Raw genomic sequence first — 12,301 nt, forward strand, 5'->3', positions numbered from 1 at the left:
TGCCCTGGAGGCTGTACTTAAATGAGGTGAAAATATAGTTCTATGCTGAAGTTGTGCTTAAAAACATGCTTCTTAGTGGGAGCTGAAGGTGTTCAGTGCACTATAGGTTTTGGTCCTTTCTCTCCTGTGAGTTCCAGTGTGACTTTTCTATTAAGCAAACCAATTGCTTTTTCTCCCTCATCATGAAAAAGCCACTGCTAAAACTTCAGCTTCTGCCATCTTTAATGGGAATTTTGATTTTGTTAGGAGGGAAGTATCTGGTAGAGAAGCAGACATCTGATTGCTGTAAGCTGGGAAACAAATGGAAGGAACTGAAGTAATTTATTAATTTTTTCTTTGCTGTGAAAAATTTCTGCAGATCATAACCTGTCAATTTAAAGCAAATGGAGCAAGTCTTAGAAGGAAAACCTGAAACTCAACTTCATTTACTGCTCTGTATGTCTTTGGTAGGAGTGCTGGAGGCAATGGAATGTGAAGCAACATGAAAGTCAGGATAGGATCCTGTCATTGCTTTGCTTTGAGCCTTCAACAGAAACTGACTGCAAGAGCAGTCACTTGGAACAAGAATACTCCCTGATCCTTGCCATGTGTTAAACAGTGGCACTAGCTCAGAGCTTATCTCAAATAGAGATGTAATTGTGGGTCCCTTAGAAAGGATTCTGAGCGAGCTGCAGAAAGCCTCATGAAGCAGTTGTGATGTATAAGAAATGAAGTAGTATGAACTAGTTTGTGGGACTGTCTCCAATCTGTGCAAATTGTGCAAATCATTCGTCTTTTTAAGTTTAATTTCCTGTGTACTCCTTTCGGATCATCTTGCAAGGGTGTCCACCTACCCTCAGTATTTTTCAGGTCTTGCCTCAGATCTTAGAGTTGACATGGCAGTTCAATGGACTCCTTCACCCCAAGAAATTTTAGCTTGGAAATACACTGTCTCTGAGTAGTGCTGTTACACAAACCACAGTGCTTGGTATGTTTAGCGTGGTAACTTTTGTGAGATCTTGATGTGAGTGTCTGGTAGACGAAGTATGAGAAACGTGATGCTTTTGCATACCCATCCTGAGCTAGCTGTTCAAACTTCACTTGCAAATAGATAAACTGTATATTCCCTGGTGCGGGGAGAAGGGCTGAGATTCCATGAATGGGGGAGAGAGGTGAGAGAAAATTACTTCCTTTGCAAGACACATCCTGTATGTTCAAAATCTGTAATGTACACAAAATGTCTGTCAGCTGCTAAATTGTAGTCTGAGCTGTACATATACACTGCCCAGGGTCAGCAAGCTGAGCTCTTTAAGCTCCTGCAGCCAGTAAGGAAGGGTGGGATCTCCAGAGGGCAATTTGGAGCAGGAGCTTCACGTAGAAATTTTGAATCTGTCCTCTGTCGGAGTCAGGCTTTCTACATAGGCCAAGGAGAAAGTCAACAACTCGAGCATCTTGGCTTGGGTAGCTAGCTTACCCATCTAGAGGATGTGAACCCCCAGTCTCAACTGTATAGAGTTTCTCGTTACTTTTACTGGTATATGATCATGCTTTCTCCTTCTTTCTTCCCCCAAATGCATCTTTAAAAAGGACTTAAATATATTTATTTTACTTAGCTCATGCAGATATTATTGGCCAGGAAACACTTCATAAATAAATTACTGTTTTGTAATTGGCAACAGACTTTGTTATTTAGTAATTCAACAGAGCTTGATAATGAGTACCTAGCCCCAGACTGTAGGTCATTCACACTAGCACTGATTAGGCAGTAACCTTCTATTAAACTTCAGCATCCTGTTTGCTAATTAGAATTCCCAAATTTGGTGGGGAAAAAAAAAAATTATACGAAAGATGCAGCTGCTGTGGTGAAGTAATCTGTCTGCATGCTTGTGGACCAGAATACCAATGAAAACTTCCAGCAGCTGCAGAATTTCACTCCCCTTCTTCCCTTTGTTTCTAAAAGGGCCCCAGTGACATGCAGGACTCCTCCTGGTTCTTGGCCTTTAATGCGTTGCCTAGCAGAAAGCTAAACTAGTCGCAGGTAGTGCTCAATCCAGTTCTGTCCTGATAGAGATAACTCTGACAATTAAAGCCATGCTTTCACTAGGATGTGTCGTATTTTTTTATTTGGCATGTCAACAAATATTAACAAGTGATCCTCCCAGGAGCCTGTGTGAAGCTGGAGCATAATTAGAGCCCCACAGAGTACAGCAGGAGACTGATTTGGGAATCTGAGCTTGGTCATTAAGCATGTGCTGCTAAAGACAATGGGATGCTTCCTCACCAAGAGTGAGCACGTGCTTCAAATACTTTTCTGCATGGATACCAAGGCAAGCTGCCTTGAGGCCTGCAATTAGTTACCAAGTAAACCAGAACTGTTGTAGTTCTCCCTATGAAAATGAGGATGTGGAGTCAGTTCTCCCATGTACGCTGTTGGAGCAGTTTATAGGCATTGAGCTGGGAGATTGCATCACCACTCTTGCATGTTATTTTGCTTTCCTGGGGAGCCAGCCCGTAGTGAATGAGGTGCACCTACAGCCCACACAAGGCTGTGCAGTCCTCAGGAAATGAGAGAACAGAAGATTTGATGAAATCTTCTACGATGAATATGTTGAAGTCCTTTCTGAGTGTATTTTTATAATGAGGAAGAGACATAAAGGAATTCTTTTGCAAGTTACTGCTGCCTGATTTTCACTTTAAGTTAGGGTGGGTGTTTGGAACATTGGAAACTTACTTTTATTCTAAATCAAAATAAATGTTGCAGTTGGCACTGTAAAAAGCTGTTAAGGCCAGCTTTTTATAGTCATGTAAACGGACTGGACTGGAAGGGAGCTCTGCATCATCTAATTGAGACACCTGCTATTCCACCCCCCTGTCCGAGTTGGCTTACAGCATGAATGTTTGCAAATGACTGAATAGAAGTAATGAATTTCAAACTTAATCATGTGAGGTTTTACTTGATTTTTTTAGAAAATGAAAGCATTGATTGTATTTTTCATGCATTTGTTCTCCAACTCATTTGCCTACTTCTTTCACTTCATTGCTGAAAGGCAATGAAGAGAAGAAATATATATTAAAACATTTGGGGATGCTGAGGGAGAGTGGAACAGAATCTAAGGAGAAATTTGGAAAAATGTGAAAAGATTCTTTTCTTAAAGGAGACATTTTTCAGTGGAGAGGAAAAATACTTGGAAAAACATCAACTCTTAGTTGTGCTCATTAGCCCCACAGTCACTGTGGGAGAAAAATTCTGTATCTTCAGAGAAGCAGAAGCTGGAATAAGTAAGGGGCGGGTAGTAGAGGACTGACTGGAGATGGTTGGATGGATAGCTACAGACAGATACTTTGGAAGAGTGTTCTTACAGTCATCTCTATTTTTTGTGTATTTTCTTTATTCTGTTTTTCAAATTCTTTTAGTGCTTTTCAGTTCTGTTCTCAACTGTTGACTTTCTCTTTCTTTCTGCTTGACAGTTCCTGTATAACCTTGTTCCTGCAAATCTTTCTCCTCACTTGTCAGGCTGCCAGAAGCTCAGATCGTCCTGGTTCCTTCAGTCCCTTGGTACTCCTTCAGTCTCTACCAGCCCTGCTTCTAAGTAACTCAAACTTTTAAACAAAAGTTTTAAAAAATAACTCGTGGTTCTCTGTACCTTTTGCAATTAGGTATTTGAGGCAGAGCGCCATGATTGTGGAGAAAAAATAGATTATCTTTTTCTTGCAGAATTTATTGTATTGGTTGCTGCACTTTCCTTACAGATGTTTCAATTTAAAGTTGGGAAAATATTTTTCATGTTGGATTTGAGTCATGATGCTTGGCTGACATTTACTTGCCTCTTGGAGCTGACCTAAATTTTGATCAGTATTACCTCGTCTAGGGGCTGCTTAGCCCAGTGCTGAACACCCACAGCTCTCAGACGCTGCTGCTGTTCTCACAGGAGCTTATGGACACTGTCACAAGTTTGCTGACTGCATGCAGTGAAGAATTTGAGTTGGTCTTTAGAGCAGGGGAAAGGCTGCTGCATGCAAATAACAGCTTGAGCAGTTTTAGCACTGTATGGGAATAAACAGTATCCAACTCCAGCATGCTCCTTGTGCCTTGCAAGCAGTCTGCCAAGCCTGATGCTGAAGTATTCATGTAAATCACTGTCCACACGTAACGTGGTTAAAGGCAGTGCCAACTGTTATGAAGACATACTGCTTAATTTAAGTTTGGTTTAAGTAAAGAATAACTGTCCATACATCTTGATTTGAAATGACAGTGCAACTTTGAGAATGCACTCAGGTACACTCTTGCTGATCAGATTAAAAACGTAAGAAGTTTGAACCCCTATGCTGAGACTTGAGAAGTGGCTATGTAGATATTCCTAGGATGTTTCAATGCAAAGGTAAACAGCTTAGCTTAAACTTGTGATGTTTTATTTGGAGTTTTGGGCTCCAGAATAATTTTGGAGAGGGAGGTGTGACTGCAAAAGGAGGGCAATGACGTTGCCTCGCTGACTCTTCAGAGTGCACCTTAGTTGTTATGGATCATATTCTGCATAGTAACTTGTACCACAGACAAAGGCAATCTTGTGCTGAGATACTGGAGAGCGTTGGCATCTGCTGCCTTCCTCCGTAGCAATAGGTTGCTGTGGAAGAGCAATGACACCAAGTGTGGTTGGTTTAAAGTGAAAAGCTAAGATGGCATAATTGTGATATGAATGCGAAGTCCAATGTGGAGTAAAGCATTTATGTGAGAACAAGTGCACCTTCTCTCTCACGCTTTCAGCTTTATGTTTCTATAGAAACAAATCTGAGATACTTCATGACATTTTTTTCTGTCTTTTAGATTTTGAAGAAATCCTGTATAGAAATTCTGGCAGCAGAGCCTTCCAGTATATGTGCAGGGGGTAAGTATAAATTGAGGCCCTAGTTGTTCATGTTGCCTAAAATACATCTTTCTGTCCATCTCTAATTGCTGGAGAGTGCAAAAGGAACTGATTAACTGGAGGTAAATATTTTGCTTTTTTTGTGACTTTCTTTTTCATCTTACAGTAGCTTGCACACTTCCCCTTTCTGCCAAATGACGTCAAATGGGTTTTTCTTACAGAAAAGGCTTGAACTTCACGGTTTTGCCTAACTTTTTTTTTAGTCAAACCAGTCTGTCTTACTTGGACTGTGCCAAACTTGAAGTAGATATGCTGCAAAATTACAAACCAAATCAGAAAATAAGACTTTGATTAGGTTTAGAGTTTTGCAAATTCATCATCTCAAAGGATTGTTGGGGAAGTGCTTCTTAAGAAACTAGGAAGAAAGTCAAATGAGTACACTTTGATCTAAAGGCTTCTAATATTCTTGGAACGTTTCTTAGGCTTTTAGGGTTGATACAGTGACTGAGGACTAGAATTTAAACATAATTCAGCTGACTTGTGTGAATGGTACTGCCCCTTCTTTGTGTGCTTGTTCAAATATAATTGTGCTATGTACATAGTGGCTTTAAAGTTCTGGCAAGCATTTTTGCATTCAGCAGAACCCAGCCTTTTTCAAAGAAAGCTTGAGAACCATTTTGGCCTCTTCTGTGTGCTTCCTGTGAATTCTTCATATTTTATGAAGTGTATCCTAACTGTTTGTTGAATGTGTAGCAACTCATTAAGTAGAGAGGTTGTGAGCAGAGAAGGACAAGTCCCTGACAAATTCAGCATCTTCCTTTTTTTCTTAAATCAGTAGTCCAAATAAGAAAGCCAGTTATCATTCCTTCTTTGTTTTCACTTCCAAAACAGCTGCTTTAATCATCCTTCCTGCATCTCCTGTTCCTGAAGCAACTGCCTGTATTCTTAAACATATATAGGTAGTCATATTTTCCTAGCAGATGCAAGACACCAGGCTAAATGCCCAGTAAGTACCAGGCATCAGTTTTGCATTCCATGCGTGCCACTACAGTAGTTTTGTTTTTTTGAAGCCAGGATGGCATAATTGACATGAATTATAGTACTTAGTCATCTATTTCTCATTTTGGCTGGCCAATTAAATAGTTCCTGTATTAATGTATTACTGTAAGGTTCCAAAACAGGTCTCTGTCTACCTGAGCATGGTAGATGATTGTTGCCATGACAGTCTCCGATTCAGTGCAGTGATGTTCCATAAATGCTTGGGAAAGGAAGTGAAATTGTGTGAAGATTCAGATCCACTTTACGCTTATAGTTTTGGGGGTTTTTTAAAAATATATTTACATACTTATACAAGCGATAAACAATGATGCTTGTGTAATGTCATAAGCCAGAAGATGATTTATAACGATCATTTATAACTATCTTTAACGCTTTCTAATATGCTTGTCAGTTGCTTATACATCTTATCACTCCCAGTCGTTGTGTCTTAATGAGAATGTAGGGGTAATGTACAGCTGTATCCAGCAGAGCCAGCTGAGGAGAAATGTAGAGGGGTTTTATATAAACCGTTCACGTTAGAATTTGGCCAGTACTTCACAAGAGGAGCAATGTTAAGTTTGAAAAATGCCAACAGCTATTTAGATGCTCAATTCAAGGCCTAATCTCTGAGTTTGGGCAAATACTCCATTGCTCTCGAACTGCAGGTAGTTTAATCATGTAAGACTTTGAGACTAATGAAGGTGCCATTGAATATGGAAGTAATGTGCATTAGTGTCTTTTTTTTAAAATAAATTTTTGCAGATAGAGCTCTGATACCTTGTGTTTTCATGTTTCTGTGCACATCCTTGAAGGGTGGTGGCAGTTTGGGGGTTTGGGGTTTTTTTGTTTGTTTGGAAGGAGAGGACATGAGGGCTCTGTGTTACCTGAGCCCAGTCTTGCACTGCAGACTGGTCCCAGACACTTGAGTAATGAATTTCAGCAGCAACATATCATTCTGAAAATCTAGTTTCTTGATGATTTGGTTTTGCATTAGTAAAGACATGCAGGATGCATACTGTATCTGTTCATTTCAGTCTCAAGCTGAGACAGGATCCCCGTGGTTAATCTGACATCATTGATATGCTGTTATTTGACTGTACTTGAACTCTCATTCTCCAGCATTTGAGACTTCTATGATTTCTCCTAAGTATTCATCAGCCCCCGCACTCCAGAACAGAGCTCCTCTCCCCCGTTCTTCCCAAATGCTCTTGGACAACACATAATGGGCCTGTGAGGCAGCTTCCCTGGCTAGATGTGGTGGGATGATTTGCAACTTGGCTGTAAATGAGTGGGACCTGGAAGAGAGCCCAGATTCCAGAGCAAATCTGCTTTTTTTGACAAGTACAGTGTGTGAGTCCTTAAGGGAGATGAAAGAAGATGGGGACTGTAAAGTGCGAGGCAAAAACTTTGAATCTGCAAAAACTAGGTTCCTTGTTGCTCCTGAGAATTGTAAAACCAAGGTGGTGTTTCTGATGCACCTGTGATTACTTCTGCATTGTCTTGGATGGAGAAACATTTTGTGTTCAAACCACATCCACCAGCAAAACATTGGTGAGCATTATCTGAGTGCCTCTCCTAGATAGTAACAGGAATTGTGGGGGCTGTTTTCTTCACCATGGGGAACTGCAGAGTTTGAGTTTCTATGTCTGCTGCCAGAACTTTTCTGTAACTGTGGCACTGTTTCAAAATCTGGAAGACTGAAAATGGTGCTTTCCTTGCAAGGCAGTCTTAATGCTGGTGGCTGCAGGAAGTTTGTAAACCTTTCCCAGTACTACGTTCAAGTAGTTGGAATAACAAGGAACGGTAGAGAGTGGTCTGAAAGACTTGTGAGGATATGATCTCATTCCTAACCCCTGCTTGTTCCAAAAAGAACCGCTCAGTTCAGCTCTCAGGTGTTGGTGACTCCTTGATGCTTTCTGCTTGTGCCGCAGCTTGCAGCGACCTTGTAGAGTTGATCTGGAAGAATAGCAAAGAGGAAGACTTGGAGAAATGCCCACAGACTCTGAGATCATAGCCTTTGTCCAGAGACTAGAAAGCTGGTTGGTTGATGAAATCCCCAGTCATTGTATAGAAATGAGTCCAGCCAGGGACTCATGGTCATTGTACAGGTTAGTAGGGCAGGATGTGACAAAACCCATGGCAACTGATAAAATTTTGCAGTTAGCTAGGAAAGTAGCACTTGAACTTCTCCAAGTTGTCTGTCACTAGAAGATTTTTTTTTCTTTCCATGGACAGATACTTTTGCCTTTCTTCACCCCAAACTTTCTGCCATTTAAAATGGCAACCTGGGGAGGGGAAGACTCAGTGTCTCCGAAGCTTAGTGTTTTCACTGCAGGTCAGTGAAAATGTTTATGTTGTGTATTATTTCCTGTTTCTAAAAGCTCAAGTTGAAATTGTGTAGGGAGAGAGTGGAAGTTCAATTTTTAACAATTTTTAAATTTAAAAATTGTTAAACTGCAAATTTTAGCTCAAGAGATCTCAAGTGAAAACTTTTGACATATGTGCCTTGTCTAAATGACCATTCTTTGCCTCACTATATATCAATAATCTACTGTCTCTTTTGCCACAGAATCGTTTCAGGTTGTCGTGAGAGGAAATGGATTTCGACATGCCCGTAATGTTGACAGAGTGCTCTGCAGTTTCAGGATCAATGACACAGTTACTCTCAGTAAGCTGTTTTTATTTTTTTTTTTTTTCTGACCCTGCACTGGCAGGCATTTGCTTGGAAAACATTTTGGATCTCCAAATATGTTGACTGTCAAGGTAATAATTATGGGACAATGAGCTATTAAATTTGCAGAATGCAGAAGAGATTGATATTTATTTTTTTTTTTTTAGAGGAAAATTGCTGGTGGTATTGTATGCTGTGACTCTGACAGCAAGTATGTGAATAGATAAGCTTGGGCAGTGGAGGGGACAACATACAGAAGATAAGAAACTTGCCTGTAAAGAGTATCTATATGTTTCTTGCTGGGTTAAGTATATAGTGAGATCAGGTCTGTTTTCCTCCTTCCCTGTTTTTTGTGGTACTTAGCAGGCCTGGTCATGCAGCTTAAATAAACACTACTGTTGGAAGCTGTATTGGAGCAGGGGCTAAGGCACTGCTGTGATTCTGTGGATGCAGCTTGGAAAGATGTTTCCTCTACAATGTTCACCAAGCAGAAGAACCAATGTAAGAGAAGTAAATTAGACCCTGAGTGTCTGGTCTTTTTGTGAAGTTTACCAAAAGCCATTTAGCTGGAAGAACTAATGATCCTATTGTTCTCACCTGTCATGCCTGCAAACCCACCTAGGAAACCAGAAAGCATAACTCATAGTTAATACTATCAGTGACAGTAGAATTCATCTTTTCTAGCATGGAATCTGTTCAGAAGCTGATTATTTTAGAGGTGGTCCTGACCATTTTGAGTATAAAATAAATGCATGAATTAGTCTATTATGAATTAGACATGTGAAAGTCTAATGGCTCAATATTGGACTTGCTTGTGCTTTGAGCATCTGTGTAATTTGCTCTTCGGAGCAGGGGAACAGTTTGCTAAGGCTGTTTGTGCTGTGAGGAATGCCACGGAGCATTCAGGGCAGATATGTTTATAGGACAGTGAGTGTATGTAATTTGTCCTGAATGGCTTTATGCTGGCCCCCTCTATAGTAGGCAGGTTCTGGAATTGCCAACTCTTGTGTCACTAAGCAGACAGCTTGGCTGGCTGTGGTTCATGTTTGCTTCATTCGGATATGGTGAGTATTGAGGACATGAAGAGCAGAAACTGGAGGGCTAAGTGTCCACGGAGGAGCCGGTGGCACTGGAGGGTGGGAACAGGGAAGGAGAAGGATCTGAGTAAAAGCACTGGGGTGGGGGGAATATGGTGAATTAACTGGTATGGAGGCGTTTCCATGCAGCCTGGAGATAAGTCCTGGAGATGTGTGAACAAGTGAGAGGTGGCTTTCAAAAAAGAACAGCAGAGGCAGCCACAGATTCATGCTTTTCCTTTTAAGCTCCGTAAATTTGATCCAAACCTGACATGTGACTAGAAATACTTAAATCTGCATCATGGCTGCGTTTAGGTGCTGAACCATGTCTGGTTTCTCCCCAGAGTTAAGGTCCAAAGTTTCCTTTGGATCATACGTGTTACAAAGTCTCCTGTAGTTCTCTAGAGCTGGGCAGGAAACCTTCCCTTCTTTCCACATGGGAGGTTCCAATGGAAATGAAATTGCTGTTCAAATATTTAAAAGTTTTCTTTTAATGAAAACTCTGAAGCCATGTGGTACAAACCCAACAGCCTTTGGGTTCAGTTGCTGGAAGCTGACAGTTTCTAGCATTCTCAGTTTGCACGTCTGCTGTCTTTTTTTCAATTAAAATGTGAATATTCCATATTAGACACATAATTTGGGTGAAAACTTCCACTTTGTGGAGGAGCTACTTTAAACTCAAGAGAGAAATTAGAGGAGGATTTTTCAAGCAGTTGTATTTTATGATAAGAATTGTGTGGACAGGTATAATGGAAGTTATAGGAGTTACAAGACCACCACTCAGCATGACAGAAGCCCCTGAAGCTGCAAGATTTAGGAGTACCCACATCACCCTGCTGTAGCTTGGACTGGCCTTGTTTTAAGTCCTGAACATTCCTCAGACCAGATATCCCTTCCAGAGACTTGTGCTGTTGGTGGTTTCTAAAGCAAGACTGATTGGGTCAATGTGTGCAGTGTTTCAGTTTTAGGACCACCAGGGGCCAGATTTGCAATCTGTGTGGGAGGGGATGAGAGCTAGGTTTGGTCCCTCCTTAGTGGAAGGACATCATTACTCTATTCCCCCAAATTGCTTTTCATTTCTTCTATAAATTGCTTTCAAGAGCTGTAGCACAAAGGTCTTTGAGTGTGAGTTCAGAAGGCCTGAAGAACTTGGATCTTGGGTTTAATTTGAATTTTTTATTAGGAGCTTTAAAATAGATCTGTATCTTGAAGAGAAAGAGCATTGGAAGCTATATATGAAATGAGTAAACTCTACTACCCCTGGTTTACAGGTGGGGAAACTGAAGTTACAGTACTGAAGGTAGGTGCTCCGAGTGAGGTAATAGCAGACAAGCATGTGGATGTCCTGACACCCAGCCTAGTACTCTTCCTACTGGTTTATGGGGCTTCTTCAGAAGCTAGAGATTTGGTGCATGCCTCCTTTCTTGATTGCCTGTTCTTCATGCATTTCTGTCTCCATATCCATCCAACAATTGTCCTCCTTATGGCCCCCTTTGCACTGTGAGTCCAAGACAGGACTCTGAGCCTAAATGGAAGGTAAAAGTAGCTACTGTCCCTGCCAGATTTGTGAGGTAAGGAAGTGAGATTAATGCTGTACTCCTTTTCTCTCCGATGTAAAGTCTTTTCATCACTTGATTTGCTCTTCCATTTTTTCCTCTGGAGGAGACTACTTTCTTCCTTGTCAGTAGCTTGAAAGTCACCTCTGTTACCTGAGGCTATGCTAGCTGTGACCTGCTGTTGCATCCCAATTGCTTCTCAGCTCAGCTTCCTCAGAGCTGGCTGGCTCTGGAGCAAGGCATTCATTCCTGGAAACATCCTAAAGTCTTCACAGAGCTAAGAATGTCACCCATCAGCTTTCCACACTATTCAGTATGTCCTGTCTACGGAGACACAAAAACATCCAGTATTGCCAATGGGAGGAGCTGTTTACGAGGGTTACCTCACTCCCAAACGCTGTGACCTGGTGTCTGTGGGGGTGAGGAGGAAGACTTCCTCTCTTTTTGTATGCTGACTGCTTGTCTAGCTAAGTAATTTATTATGGTGCCTGTCATAATTTCATAGTAGCTTTCAGGCAAGATCAGCTTATTTTAGTGTAACCTGTGGGCTTTTCTTATTTGAAGCTGCCTTCCTGTGTCCACAAAATGACTGTGGAAAATGAGGATAAGGGCCAAACATATTTCCTGCCCTCCGACCTGATGCATTCATTGTGTCCTGAATCAATGCATAGGTGAAAAGTGAGCTCATTCTCCTTGGCGCTGCACCAAGACTTCTCTGTTTTGCACAGCCCTAGATTGTTTGATGCAGTGACCTGGAAGCAAGAGACCACAAACTCAAGTTTCTGAGTTCAAACAGTTTCCTCATTGAGGGAACTCAACAGTTGCTTATCAATGTTCTCAAACCCAAGTCTCTCTGAGTGGGAATTGCCACAGCTCTGTTAAGTTTAAGTTGCTCTGTGTGAGAATGTACTTCAGTGTTTTGCTTTACTGGAGCCTGCAGCTCCAGCCTGTGTTCTCAGTGTGCCTTTGTGGCACTTAGCGGCACGCAGGGTTACAGTAAGAGTTAACCGAATGAGAATTTTATGGAAACCTTATGGAGATTGACTAGCTCAGCTGTTTTTGTTTGCTTGAAACCTCTCAACCTCTGATTGTATCAGGGAGGGAGGTATTTTTAAAGAT

The 12,301-nt window shown here is 41.2% G+C and overlaps 1 protein-coding gene across 2 annotated transcripts in view; it reads left to right on the plus strand.

The window, feature by feature from the left end:
- The window catches only part of ANTXR1 (ANTXR cell adhesion molecule 1), a 110,340-nt gene that overhangs the window by 25,411 nt on the left and 72,628 nt on the right, over positions 1-12,301 (plus strand). For both annotated transcript variants that reach the window (XM_049831188.1, XM_049831189.1), the window contains exons 9-10: positions 4,802-4,862; positions 8,449-8,547. In XM_049831188.1, the coding sequence (XP_049687145.1) occupies positions 4,802-4,862; positions 8,449-8,547 (160 nt within the window). The remainder of the gene's footprint in view (positions 1-4,801; positions 4,863-8,448; positions 8,548-12,301) is intronic.

Source organism: Accipiter gentilis, chromosome 28, assembly GCF_929443795.1.
Source record: "Accipiter gentilis chromosome 28, bAccGen1.1, whole genome shotgun sequence".
Lineage (NCBI taxonomy): Eukaryota > Metazoa > Chordata > Aves > Accipitriformes > Accipitridae > Astur > Astur gentilis.